A 15,505-nucleotide genomic window follows, 5' to 3' on the forward strand; every position below is an offset into this window, starting at 1 on the left:
TGGAGCCTTATCGCCTCTTCAGCCTTATCGGTTTAAGCGCATGTAATGTAGGCGTTACAGTACCCATCTGTATTACTGAAGCAGTTGTATATTTCCATCAAGAGCTGAATCGTAAACATTTTTCTGGAACCAGCTGGGCCGGTCAGGAATATTGGAATTGGTTTGAACTTGGGAGATAACAGATTCCAAATTACATGTATGGGTAGAATCTTTTGCTTGTCATTGGCCATTCTCATTAAGTTGTAGAAGTCCTTGTTGTTCATCAAGTTTTCTCGTTTCTTTGTAATTGCGCTGAGTTGGTTGAGCATGGCAGGCTTTATATCCTCGTTCATCTTGCTGTTTGGATGATTGTAAAAGTTTTGAAAGAGGGTCTTCTTCTTGCAGTCACGTTACAAGGCTATGCAGGTCATTACCACAAGCTTCATCAGGGTGAACATTGTCATTGTCTTGATGCATTGTCTTACATATTTCAATAGTTTTGTGGGCCGCCTCCGTAGCCAGGTGGGAAGGAGCAGCAGTGCATAGAACACGCTTCTTGATTTAGACTGGGGTCCGAGCCCATCACCACCAAATACGGAGGATGCAGAAAGGTCAGGGAATGACCACCGCATATTCCGGAGCAATATGGCCTTAGTTGCTAATGCTCCTAAAAAAAACCAAATAACAAATAACAAATAATAGTTTTGTGAATGTCCAAGTCCGATTCATACAATTTATGATCTAGTATGAGCTCTTCATTATCGTCATAGATCTTGACATATTTCATCTCCGACAGTATCTCTCTTTCCTCATTGTGAAATGGAATGTGCAGCGTTACCATCTCATGCTTGTACTTGTTGAGATCCTGAGCCAAGTCATAGTTTCGATAGTGTATTATGTGTGGATACTGTCATTTCTTGCAGATCTCTTAGCTCTGTGTGTGTGTAATTTGTGACAAAGCATGATAGTATGAGTGTAACAATACAAATACTTGTATTTGTTGCAATCATACTATTCAACAAATGACTACAATCAGATGGGTAATTAGGCTGTTGGCCTAACCTCTTCCAAACGTTGATTCGGTAGAATAAGCAGCGGACTTGTGTATCCAATTTATCACTGACATTGATTTGGTAGAGCAAGTAGCGGGTGTGAGCATAAATTACATCGTTCGTGATTTCAGTTCTATCTGTTCAAAATTTTAGTAGGTGTCGTCAAAGGTGTTTACACATAAAACACCTTTTGTGCATACAGGGTACACAGGTGATTTTTTTTTTTTTTTTTTTTTTAAATTGTAACACTGATTATATTCAAAATTGTCTTTAGTGAAAACCCAGGAATCAGAGTGTCATCTCCTCAAACAAAGTACTTTTGATATCATCTAGAAGGACCATTTGCTCTATAAGGAATGGTTACCTGTTTTACTCAAATTATGATGATGATAACTGTTGTGTAACTCTAAAAGGACCTTTCCCCCTCGACATGTGTCTTATGTATGAAATGTATTTGTAGTGGCCTTAAAGGACAAAATCTCCAATTTTATATGCATCAGATAGTATTGACTCTGTGCGTTCAAAACAGCAAACATTTCAGGTTTTACAGAAGCCTATGGCAGATATAAACTAGCCTGCAATCAAGTCACAGAGGAGGTTAGGCAAGCTAAAGCAGATTATGAGAAGTCTCTGGCAAAGAATACAAATGAAAGCAGCAAAGAATTCTTTACTAATATTAGCAAGTAAAGAAGGGATTAAATCACATTAGCCTACTTGATGTTGATAGTTTAACTGTTGATGATCCTGTTCAGTTTGCTGACAAACCGAATAGGTATTTTGCATCTGCATTCACACGTGAAGAATTCTTTGCGAAAGGGAATGCCAGAAGTTTATCAAACTCTAACAGAGAACTAAATAATTTTATGATAAATGAGAGGAATTGTTGAAGCTAAAAATAAAAAAAGGCAACTGGAGTTGGATGGTTCAATTCACTTATATTAAAAGAGATAACAAAAGAGTTAAGTAAACTCTTTGCCATAATTATAAGAGCATCTTTGAATTCGGGGGAGGTGTTCCTGTGGACTGGAGATATGCAAATCTGTCCACATTTCAAAAAGGGGGATCAAAGGATGATATGAATAATTAAAGACTTTTTAGATTAACTTCTGTTCCAGGAAAATAATGGAGTCACTAGTTAAAGAAGTAATGAGGACCTGCTAGACAGGATTGTAATTATACTGCAGTCACAGCATGGATTTGTAAAAGGGTGATCTAGTCTCACCAGTCTGGTTGGATACTACAAGGGTTGTTCAATAAAGTATGATCATAATTTTTTTCCCCTCGACATACCTATATTAATCATCCATGTCTTGATGGTCCTTTTCAATGAAATGCTCTTGCTCCAATGTATCTGCCATTCTTCAAAAACATGGTGGAAGCCATTTTTGATATGCATTTTAGAATTGCCTCTGATGTCTTCAAAACTTCTTCTGACAACTGGAAACATTCCTTGCGGCTCTTTTTTTAACTTTGGATATTTAAAAAAAAAAAAAAATCTCAGGGTGCAAGGTCAGAGGTGTAGAGTGCATGGGAAACACATACAACATTAATGCTGGCTAAGTACTCAATGACAGTATGAGCAATCCATTTCTTGAATTTAAAAAAAAAAAAAGAGATGGCTATGACCTTTCCTGCAGAAGCCATAACTTTTGCTTTTTTTTTTTTTTTTTTTGTTTGAAATGATGAAACCATGTCTTATCCACTGTTATCACCTGGTGCAGAACCTCACCATCTTCAGTAACCATCTGTTGCTCAAGTGCAAGTAGTCTTGGAACCCAGTGTGCAAAAACACATCATACCCAGTGTGTGTATGACGTGTTTTTGCACACTGGGTTCCAAGACTACTTGCACTTTGAGCAACAGATGGTTACTGAAGATGGTGAATCCAGTGTGCAAAAACACGTCATACACACATGGTTATGAAGAATACCTTGTGTGCTTCTGAACTGATATTCTTAACTGACAAATCTTCTGTCATGATTACAGAAACATTGTTTATGGTTTCTGTGGTGACAGCAGTGGATGGAGCTCCACGACCACTGATTTTTTGTGATTGAATCACATCCATCTTTAAACATTCTTAACCATTTGGGAATTGTGCTATATGGAAACATAGATTCACCATAAGCCTCTTTCATACACTTCAGCTGATGTTTTCTTCGGACAGAAACACAATTTAAAAGCAGCATACTGGTTCCTTACATGTCACGTTCATTATGCAAAACTGAACAGCAGCTTTGTTTAGTCTTAAATTCTACATCTCAGCTAGAAGTAGCAAGCAGTAGAGTTGTTCGTGAAAAATTATAATTCTTTATTGAATATCCCTTGTATAATGCAGTAACAAAGGAACTGGATGCAAAAAATAATTTTGTTATGATGTATTTTGATTTTTGGAAAGCTTTTGATACTGTTGCACATAAAAGACTGCTGTACAGATTGGATAGTGTAGTGTTAAGGACAAGTTACTGCTCTGGACAAAGGGTTGATTGAGTGGAAGAAGACAGTGGTTATTAATAGGCACTGCTCTTCATGGACTAATGTTATTAGTGGAGTACCTTGTGATTCAGTGCTGGGCCTATTATTGTTTTTTCACATTTATTAATGATATTGATGAAGGTACATCAGGCTTAACATATAAGTTTGCAGATGATATGAAGGTTGGCAGGGTGGTCAAAGACAGAAATAATGTATGCCACTTCAACAAGATCTTATAAAAAATTAGTTGGTTGGGCTGAAAAATATTAAATCTGGCAGTTGAGATTTAACATTGACGAATACAAAGTACTGCATATGGGCAGCAGTAATTCCAGATTAACATACCAGCTGTGTGGTACTACACTCAGGTTAGTGGAAAATGAAAAAGACCTGGGGATAATTGTGCAGTCAGATATGAAATTCTCTGAGCCATGCTGACAGGCTGCCAGGACAGCTAATGAGAATTTGGTCAGTGGTGTAAAGGAACTTTTCTAGCAAGGATAAGGAGGTGATAGTTAGGCTATTTCCATTGTGCAAAGCAATAGTTAGGCTACATCTTGTGAGTACTGCATTCAGGTATGAAGGCCTCATTTTAGAAAGAAACCAAGTAGGGTAAGAAAATACAAATTAAAAGTTCTACCTTAGTATCTGATACAAAAATAAATAGAGCTGCATAACCACTCTGTTTATTTTTATATCATAAGCAAACTTAGAAACTGTCTTGTTGGTGTAGTGTTTTTTAATGGCATGATTTTTAACAATTTAACCTTTTTTATTATTCTGCAAACATGGACTTAACGCATTGTGACTCTATTGAATCACAATAGAATCACAATGTGTAAGATGCTCCTGTTTCAAAAAACACCAAATCAGTAAACCAAAAATCATGAAATCATATGTTTTATTACACCATAATGTTTACGTATTGCTTGGAAATTTTTCTGTAGTATTAGGTGTATTCCTTCCTTACTTTTCTCCTCCTACATCCCTGGTCATCTTTCTGTATAAATATATTTATATTTTTTTGGTATCTGTAAGCAGTCTTGGTATGTTGCAGCTATGTGGCTTAGAGTCATCTCATAATTTATTTGCTTGACTATCTTAAATTTCACACACACACACACACACACACACACACACACACACACACACACACACACACTTCATTTTAGTTGTGCTATAATTCTGACAGTTGAGAATCTTAAAATTTGCACGTAAAGGGCCATATTATTTTCTTCCACCTTCCTAACTGGTTATTATATTTGCAATGTTTCATATATTCTCCATTTCTTTGATTGATCTTCAATCTGATCATGAAGCATGATCAGACTTTGACTATCAATCTCCCACAGGAAACTCTGCTGAGCCAAGCCAGGTAAAACCAACAGTAATGCCAGTGCAGTCTCAGGCTACTCCGGCAAAATCTGGAAAGTTCTTTTGTGATACTTGTCGTGTGTCAGTAAATTCAGAAGTTCAGCTGCAACAGGTATGTATGGTCCACTATGTAAGCCATATAAATTTTCCAGTAACTTTTTTGTATATAATGTGTTTTATAACTTTAATATGAAAAAAAAAGTTACATTGTTGACTTTTTTTTAACTTTAAAACTAATTTTTTTTGCATAAAACTAATACAGATGTTTCTCATCATGTAGGCCAAGGAAAAATGCTCTGGCTTGGAATGACCATTCAGTCATTCTGATAGTGAGTAATCTTTATCTAACCACGAGAAGTATGTTCCTAAAAAAAGTATTGTTTGGCAATGCAGCAGGCTCACAAGTTCCGTCATCAAATTTTCAAAATAGAAATTTATCAGTGGGTTGGAGGGAAAAAAATAAAATAGGCCAATAAAATATATAAAGTTGGACCTCTCTTTAATGAACTTCCATATAGCAAAATTTTCTATGTAGCAAGCGTTTTTGATTTCCCCTTGGTCATTACATTGAAAATAGTTTCCCTATAACAAAGAAAATTTCCATATAGTGAACTGATTTCGAGAGACCTGGGTACACATTGTTCGCACCTCTGGCCTTTAGGCAATAAAGCTGATGCTGTAGCACGAATTAAGAGCTAAATGGATTAAGCATTGATCCTTTTAGCTTTTAAGAGCTAAAACATTTTACAATTTAATGGTTCCTGTAAAACCCTGCAGGAGGAAACTGGCCAACCATGGCACGGGATACAAAAAGATGGAAAGGTTTGGGAGAGGCCTTTACCCAGCAGTTGGTCAGCAATGGCTAAACAGAAGTAAAACCTATACAACTTATACACTACTATGCCAAGAAGTTCTGCTGGTCAGCTGTCCACGGCCATCGGCAAAGATTAAGGCATATTCCCGATGCGGGCATTGGCTCTGGTCAACCTATTTTCTAACGTAAGCATGCAATTAGAGAATTAGGAGGGAGTGATTTTTCCTTTATCTCGGAAATTCATCTGTTGTTTCGAAGAAATGAGTCATCCACACGTTCACTAAAGTCCACCTGGCCCTGTTTACATCGTAGCTTCAAGTGGTCCCTAATTTCAGCTTTGTTTTAACTGCTGTGCAAGTAACCTTACCGTGTCTAAGAGGAAATCCTTGAGTGTAGTGTGAAAAAGTGGAAGTGCTTAATAGTGTAGATCACAGCAATAAAAAAAATGAAATCACTTTAAAATTTGATGTCCCTGTCAGTAGTGTCAACCATTCTGAAAAACCTTGTTTTGATTCTCAAACTGTTTGAGGAAATGTGACCCAGTCGGAAGCATGCAAAATTATAACTAAATTAATTATGGGAAGATGTAGATGAAGCAGTTTTTAAATGGATGAAGTTGATTCGAGACCAAAACATGCCGATATCGGGGCTATTAAAAAAAAAAAAAAAAAAGGGCTATAGAGTACGCATCTTTTCCGGGGCACAAAACATTCCAAGCCAGTTCTGGTTGGCTGGACAAATTTAAAGAGCATCATGGCTTACTTGAAAAAGTTATTTCTGATGAAAGTGAAGTTTCAATCGAAGAAGACTGTACTCATTGGAAAGAAGCAGTTTTGAAAAAAAATTATTAGTATTATGGTTGTTCTCGGTTGGCACTATAACCTGCAATCTTTGTGTAAATTACACCATTAGCTTATTCTATATTTTGTATATATATATATATATATATAATATTTGTATATTATATATATATATATATATATATATATATATACACAAAATATAAAAATATAGCCAAGTTTGTATATAAATATACAAAAAATATATATATATATATAAATATATGATTATACAAGATTATAAAATAGAAGTCCAAAGAAGAATGTAAATATTAGTCAATATATGAAAATCTACAGAGTGAGTCATTGGGAGGGTAGAATGCAGTGGTTTCCAGACTCTGGCCTAATACTTTGGCATGCCATGATCTTCAAATGTGATGCACGAATAGGAAAAATTCCATTGAGTTCAGAGGCAATCACTGTCAGGCTGTCTTAGATACAACATATTATAACTGCAAGTGTGATTCAAGCGACAAAAGTTTAGAAACTGTTGTGGCCTGCATCCTAATATTGTTTATGATACTTAACAAATTCCCCTATTTAGAAACCTGTATGTCAGCTCTTCAATTTCATGGTCTAATGCAGTCTGCGTTGTTGTACATTTATATGCATTTGTGAATTGATTTAAAAGAATAGAACCTTTATAAGCGAAAGGATGATAACTCGAATAATGTAATAACATACCTGTGTTTGTGGGCTTATGATGTATTTTAAAATGTAATTTGTTACTCACTCTTGTTAATGTGAAATTTAAAAAGTTTATGGTCTTCCCTTGTTAATCCTCCTTCTCCAATGTAAAACTTAACCTCGCGTTCACATTATTAAATGTTTCTAAAATATTGTCTTGTGTCTGCTCATCCATTATAATAAGATTGTCATCTAAATACCTCCCTAAAAAGTGATGTTTGGTAAAAACAGGGTTAGATATATTTGTTCTATTCTATTTAAATATATGTAATTTGTTACTCACTCTTGTTAATGTGAAATTTAAAAAGTTTATGGTCTTCCCTGGTGGTGAGTAAACAAATCCTCTTCATCTGCACTGTGCACTATACTCAACTCCATGATTGACTTGAGATGAAGGGAGTAGTCTTGTTCTTTTGTTTAAAAGAGATTGGAATGAACTATACATGAAATAAAAAAGTGGAAAATAAAATTTTGGTATACACATATACTGCATTATCTCAGATCATAGATGGGGGGGGGGGGAGTAAGATTACCATATAATTTTGAAATTATTATTATTATTACTACTAGCTATGTGGTGCAAGGAAGCCTGAGGCTTATGCTGCACCAGCTAAAAAAATATTTCTGAGTTACCCTGAGAGAGAGAGAGAGAGAGAGAGAGAGAGAGAGAGAGAGAGAGAGAGAGAGAGAGAGTCAAAAGTAGAACGGAATCACCAAGAAAGAGAAGAATGATGAAATCCAGCTCAGGACCCTGGGTGTGCCAAGCCCTGGAAATGTAATTTTATTGGGCATACTGTGATAACATATGTCATGAGATTTGCTTGCAAGTGTCTCTGCGATATCTTAGATATGTATTAAATTAAGAATGCAGATATACTGTATATATGTGTCATTCCTGAATCTATCTTTAATCAGTCAATCATATCGTCTAGCTATATTTATAGTTATGTAATTGAGTATTTTGCCCTGTTTCATTCTCCTTTGAAATAGGTGAGGCTTTTGCACAAGTTCTAGTCTATCAAGACTTCTTCTGAGTCTGAGGATGCTCTTGCTATTATAGCCAAAGGTTTGGTTACTTCCTTTACTGCTTCTTTTAATATGAATAGGTCAATTTCATTATACCCCCCAGGTACCTTATATACTTTTAGCTGAAATAATTTCTCTTCCAATTTCTTTCCTGTTATTATAAAATCACTTCCAGTTAGTATTAGATAGACTTCTACTATCAATATCTTAAACTCTTGTTGATAAACTATTGTTAGCTATCAATAAGAATAATACTATCCATGTGAAGTCGATCCGCATGATTCTTACCTTTCTTTCTGTTGTTAATATAAGCAAAGAATTCTTTTTACTCTTAACCAAAGACTTTTTTGTAATCTGCTTTAGCAGCATCTTATGAATTACTGTGTGAATCTCTATCCTCTGACAATTTAGAATCATCCTGTGCCTTTTTTTCTTCTGTTCCTTGGCCTCCAATGCCGAGTGGTCGTAGCAAGAGTGCAGTTGCACACTCTTTGAGTAGATTGGGGTTCAAGCCCCTGACTGCTAAATACGGTCAAGCTTGCCAACCTGCACTGGACCAGCATGGCAGATTATGGTCCATTTCTTTCAACATGAATTGTTGAAGAGGCTTCCATCCTGCAGTGGATTGATAACACTGGTCAACATGTAAAATGTTACGAAAATGAAAATACCCAATCTTGACAAATTTTATGCTGCTGAACATGAAAATCAATTTAGCGATTTTTGTGTTCAGCAGCATAAAATATTTATCGACTGGCTCTTGTTTTCGAATTACAGTTGGGTTCTCATATTAACGAGTTACTCTACATTGTCAACTATGGCTCTCAGCAAAATGCATGGCAACACCGCAGTTTCAGTACCACTATCCTCTTATCACGTGACCGGCCATCCCAAAAAAATTGGAATGTCTACTAGGATCTCTCAAGTCAGTCCGACACCTTAGATCCGGGGACATACCGGTGGAAACAGAAAATCCCAAACACTCCTAGAAGTTGTTAGCAACAACAATATTTGGAGGAATAACAGTAGTTGTAACACCACACAACACTCTGAAGATCTGGGGACATACCGATAGAAACAGAAAATCCCAAACACTCCTAGAAGCTGTTAGCAACAACAATATTTAGAGGAATAACAGTAGTTGTAACACCACACAACACTCAGAATTCTTCCATAGGAGTGATCTCCAAGTGGGAACTCTTAAATGTGTCAGAGGAAGAGCTCACAGAACTGAGAAATCAAGGCATGATAGGGGTGAAAAGAATTGATATCCGAAGAGACTGAAATATAATTCCAACAAGAAACCTTATCATAACCTTTAACATGCTGAAAACCTCCAACACGTAGCTGAGTGGTCAAGAGAAAGAGTGCTATAGCACATGCTGTTTGAGTGGACCAGGGTTCAAGCCCATGACTGCTAAATACAGTTAATGTTTGTATTGATGATTTATTGTAAACTCCACTGACCTGGTGGTCGTGCCAGAGTATAAACAAGAACATTTTTTAACAGTCAAAGCAGGATACTGGAACTGCCAAGTAAGACAGTACATACCAAATCCATTGCGATGTACAAATATCAGAAATTTGAACATTTGCAAATGGCATACAGAAACTCAGCAACCTGTGCAAAATGTGGTTCTAAAGAACACGAGACTACAGTTGCCCTGTCAACATCTTGAAATGTACAAACGGTAAAGGGGAACACCCAGCTTACTCCAAAACATGCGAAAAATGGAAATAAGAGAAACTAATTCAGAAATATAAAATAGAACACAACACAATGTACCAAGAAGCAAGGAGAATGATACAGCTGTGGCCTACAAACAAGCCAACATGCACAAGCATTGACCCAATATAAATCAGTAGACGTTCAAACTGAAATTTTTAGGTTCAGTTCAGCTAGTTTTACACTGTCTGCAAACTTAATGAATTTTTCATTTTCTTCCAATTATCTGAACTTGACAAATCTTGAAGAAAACTGTTCAATAGTTGACTAAATTTTTTTGGGACTCTCCGAATTCTACATACCCAAAAAATTTGTATGCATGCCCCTTTGGGCATGTGTGCCCAAAGGGTCACGTATGGCCCACTCTGGCCCTAGGAAAACCAAATAATGGAACAGTTCATCCAGTGGAATTGTAGAGGACTATGAGCTGGTATCTAATAACACACCATACGCCAATTTGCATTTGTCTTCAAGAGACACCATAGACAACGAGGCACTCTTTCAATAAAAAAATTATACAATATATAGGAAAGACAGAATAAGAGAAGGTCCAATGCATGAAGCCATCTTGGTCCATAACCATATCCCAACCAAACACATTCCTTTAAACAGATATACAGCTTTAAATGGTTACAGCAATACAAATAACTGTACAAATAACACTACAATTTAGGACAACCATCTGCTCAGTAATATATCTTCAAATGATATATCTGGTCCACCAGGACCAGATATATCATTTGAAGAAATAGACCAACTAGTCTTCCAACACCTTTCTGTATAATGGGAGATCTGAATAGAGATAGCCATCTGTGGGGAAACACTAACATCAACATACAAGGACGAATAATAGATCATCATAACCTCTCTCTACTGAATAATGGTAACCATACATACTTTCGCTTTCCTAGTAATACAACTATAACAGTAGATCTAACTACAGTAGATTTTCAGAATAACAGCACCTTTGGGGATTCAAGTGTCGTTATTTCGATTTTTCCGTTATCTACAAAGTTTTATTTTTAATATATTTAATTAAGAAATAGAGAGATTATGAATGCAATTTTATTAACTGCACATAAAAAACATATTGACAATCCAATGTTATATCAAGAGTTTGGTGTCAAACAATGTTAATTACAAAATTGCATTTTCTTTTTGCGATATACAGGAATTTTGCTAGTAGGGAAAAGGAGGTGATTATCCCTTTGTATAAGGCAGTGATCTGGCCATACCTTGATACCTGTATGCCATACATGTATACCATAGTAGTGCATACAGGTCTGGAGGCCTCATTTCAGGAAGGATGTAGAGTTGCTTGAGCGAGTACAGAGAAGGACAAGATTGGTGAGGGTAATGAAAGGGTGGTCTTACCAAAAAAAGCTTTAAGTTCTGCAAATTGCAGCATCTGGATACTGGACACCTCTGAGGTGATCTAATTGAGGTGTATAAAGTTTTGAATGGGTTGGGCAGGCTCAATTCAGTTCTGATGGAATTCTTCCTCTTTCTCAGATTACGAACCTGAGAAATTCAGAACCGAGAAACTGAGAACCGGCATAAATTCAAATTGGGGAAAGACAGTTATAGAATGAATGTGCGGAAATTTGCCTTTGCCAGTGGGTAGTTGATTGTTGGTACAAACTTCCATCTGTCATTGTGGAAGTTGATAGCTTAAATAAATTCAAGGAGTAACTGGACAAACATTTAGAGGGATTGGATGTGTGAAATGTTTTTTTTTTTTTTTTTTTTTTTTTGCTAATGCTACATAAACATGCTTTCTTCCATCACATGCCTTGATTACTACTACTACTATTTATTACTAGATCATCATCATGTCATAGAACTGTATTTCTATCTAGTACTTTACAAAGTTAGCTTAGGCTGTAAGTACATTTCCAGTAAACCAAGAAAATGCCAAATGACTGTTTTTTTTTTGGTTAATTACAAAAACATCAATTACAAAATGATTTTGTAGTTAACGTTGTTTGACACCAATTTTCTTTCTTATATCAAGTGTAGTCTGCATGTAGCACAGTGGTATCGTCACTGTCCTCCCCACACCCCTTAAAGTCCCTGCTTCGTAACCCATCAGTGACACAAGGAACTTTTATCTGCTTTTTTCACTGCATGGCTGAGTTAATCCATCTCAGGTGTAGATAGCAAGGTTTTTGTCCATCAAAACAGGCAGATCGACCAGAGAATACATGCAATTTACAGACACAATAGACATGGGTATATGAATTAGCTTTCCGGCTGACCCTAATGTAATAGTTTGCATTATATCAAGTTTGTTACTAAGCTTTGATGTTTTCTACGTATGAGATTTATTAACTTTAGGAGCCATAGTTTGAGGGGGTTTTAATTTAAAATAAATATGAAACAGCAGTATAACCTGTGATATCAGTACAGAATTCGCTTTCAAAATGGTGAATGTAAACAAATACAGTAATCACGTGACTTGCCGTTTCCTTTTTTTCAGCACTGCAAGAAAATATCTGTGCTGTATGTAATCATCCGATCTCAATGTGCCATTATTTCAACAGTGTACTGTATATGCACACCTTAACTTCTACCTGAATTTAAGTGGCAAGTAATAGAAAACCCATACAGCAGTGACCACTACCCAGTAATCACAACACTGACCAGAAACCCTCCCTGCCATCCCAGCAGACCATCACGCTGCAAAATAGAAAGAGGCAACTGGGAAATATTTAGAGAACTGGCAATATTTAATCCACAAATTATTCAAGAAAAATTGGTTGAAGAAGCTGTGAAACATGTCACAGATACCTTAATTCAAGCTGCTGAACAAACCATACCTACAGCTTCAACTCATTTTCCATTGCACCCAAAATCCTGGTGGAACAAAGACTGCATGAGAACAAGAAGACGACAAAACCAAACAACAAAAGCTTGGAATAAGTTCCGGAGATATCCTACAACAGATAATCTCCTCAAAATATAAACAAGCATGAGCACTAGCTAGATATACTCAGAAAGAAGCCAGAAAAAATTCCTGGATCCAGTTGACTTCCTCAATAAATAGAACAACAAACACACAAATAATATGGAATAAAATATGAAAATGAATGAGAAATATAAAAACTAACCATCCATAGTATTACACTGCAATGGAGAAAGCATTGCCGAACCATCAGAGATAGCTAATATATTAGGAGACACTTTCGGCAAAGTGTCATCAAAACAATCTTACACTACACAATTTTTGACCGATAAGAAGAAAACTTTAAAAAAAAAAGAAAAAAAACTGAATTAATTTTTACCTCAAAAAGATCGAATCCTACGATCAACCAATTACATTACATGAATTACGTGAAGCAGTATCACAGACAAAACCAAGTGCAGTCGGACTGGACAACATACACTATGATATGCTTAAACATCTAAAGAAAAAAGAAGTAGAAAACCTTAAATTACATTTTCATTCACATTTTCCTAGAAAACCAATATAAATAAATAAATTTTCTGTTTATACTCCGGGATGACCAAACGGTCAGAGGAGTTCACAAGATAGACAGATTACAAGAAACAGCACCGTATTCAGTAGTCACGGGCTTGAACCCCGGTCACTCAAGGCACGTGTACTTATGCACCCGTGCGCCTGACCACTAGGCTACGGCGGCATCATGCAATAGTATTAGCATTCCAAAATCCCAATGAAGATCAGAACAACCCAAATAACTATCGACTGATAGCCCTCACTACCTGCTTAAGCAAAGTTCTAGAGAAGATAATCAACAAAAGATTAGACATACTAGATCACCTTGCACAAATAGAAACAGATAAGAGATGCATTTATAACTTCAAAACATATGATTTCTGTATTTTTTGATATAGAAAGATATTTCTATATCTTTCTATATCAAATTTTCTATATCAAACTTTCTATATCAAATTTAGCAGAGGCATACAATGCAAGAAAGCAAGCTTATGCAGTATCAGCAAAAAAAACCTCCTATTTCACTCCTCCATTCGTTCCAAATGTCTGTCCAGCTCAGCCTTAAATTTATTTAGGCTATTAGCTTCCACAACAAAAGATGGAAGCCTGTTCCACCAATCAACTACCCTCTGGCTAAAGGCAAATTTCCACACATCTATTCTACAACTATCTGTTTTCCTCACTTTGTATCTATGCCCCCTCAGGTTCTTAAGCTGAGCAAGAGGAAGAATCTCATCAGCATTCAGCTTACTCCAATTTTTTTTTTAGATGCAACAGAAGTCTAGCTCCTTGCAGCTATTAGTTACTGATAAACCAAAAGTTAATTCAAGTGCCGTAGCCGAATGGTCAGAGATACATAAGTACACGTGTCTTGAGTGACCAGAGTTCAAGCCCATGATTCCTAAATATGGTGCTGTTGCTTGTATTCTCTCTATCTTGTAAACTTCTCTGACCATGTGTCCTCCCGGAGTATGAACAGAAAATTTATTGGTATTAAACATAGCTGAGTGATCAGGCATGAGTGTACATAAGTACACGTGCCTTGAGTGACTGGGGTTCAAGCCCGTGACTGCTGAATACAGTGATGTTTTTTGTATTCTTTCTATTTGTGAACTCCTCTGACTGTGCAATCGTCTCGGAGTTTAAGCAGAAAATTAAATTTTTTTAAAACTACAGTCAGTTCTGCTATAACGCGCATTTTGGCAATTCGAATTTGCTCCAATGCAACTGATATATTAGGGAACAATGCGAGTATAATGCTATTTTCGCATTGGCTCAAGTGCGATTTCGTCTGCGAGTAACATCAGGTGAATGCAAAACCTGGCACCAAACTGAACATAGCGATCTGCACAGCAATACATACAGGTTTATAAAACTTAAAAAATGTCTGAGAGCTATATTTACCGTTTACTGTAATTGTATTGGTCAGAGACACACTGTTGTCATTAGCTGTATTCACAAGATATTGCAGGCCAACTCATGTTTTCAGGAGCTCACATTTTTCAGTTCGAATAGAAATTTCGTTAGGTGTGATAGCGTGAGCAGAACAGTACATTTCTGGAGGTCACTACCATAAAACAATAAGAACAATTTTCAGTTCCCGGTTTATTGGGCTTTTCTGTTAGTGCTAATTATAATGGGTAGTAAACTCGATCTTATTGCATTTGCGATAATACTGATAGCTGGAATTCTGTGGATTTTTATGTTATTATGGTGAAATGTGTTTCCGCTTCCATGAAATCTTCACACATATAAAAAAACAAATAAACTTTCAGAACCTTCTCTCCACTGCTATTTTTTAAGCTCCCTATTTCTAATGCGCGGAATTGTTACTGTATATCTCACTTGTGCAATTTGTACGTGCTTGTGTTCGTCATTATTGATTGCATATCTTTTTTTATTGTTTTAAATTTTACAATAAAAAAAACGAAGTCAGTGAACAGAAATATTAATTAGCATGTATTTTTTATAATGCTATATTTACTGTAATTTTTATTTATTTATTTATTAGAAATTTAAGATGTTTAAACCTGCGTTAGCAATTTTATTGGATTTCTAACTTTTTTTAGTCTT

General features: G+C 36.0%; 1 protein-coding gene across 1 annotated transcript in view; it reads left to right on the forward strand.

Annotated features, from left to right (window-relative positions):
* LOC150085474 (zinc finger protein 385B-like) overlaps nt 1-15,505 on the forward strand; it is a 206,598-nt gene that overhangs the window by 156,673 nt on the left and 34,420 nt on the right. The window contains exon 7 of the mRNA XM_090373286.1: nt 4,859-4,992. Within this exon, the coding sequence (XP_090229412.1) occupies nt 4,859-4,992 (134 nt within the window). The remainder of the gene's footprint in view (nt 1-4,858; nt 4,993-15,505) is intronic.

The sequence above is a fragment of the Mastigoproctus giganteus genome, chromosome 5, assembly GCF_048544385.1.
Source record: "Mastigoproctus giganteus isolate SK-2022 chromosome 5, ASM4854438v1, whole genome shotgun sequence".
Lineage (NCBI taxonomy): Eukaryota > Metazoa > Arthropoda > Arachnida > Uropygi > Thelyphonidae > Mastigoproctus > Mastigoproctus giganteus.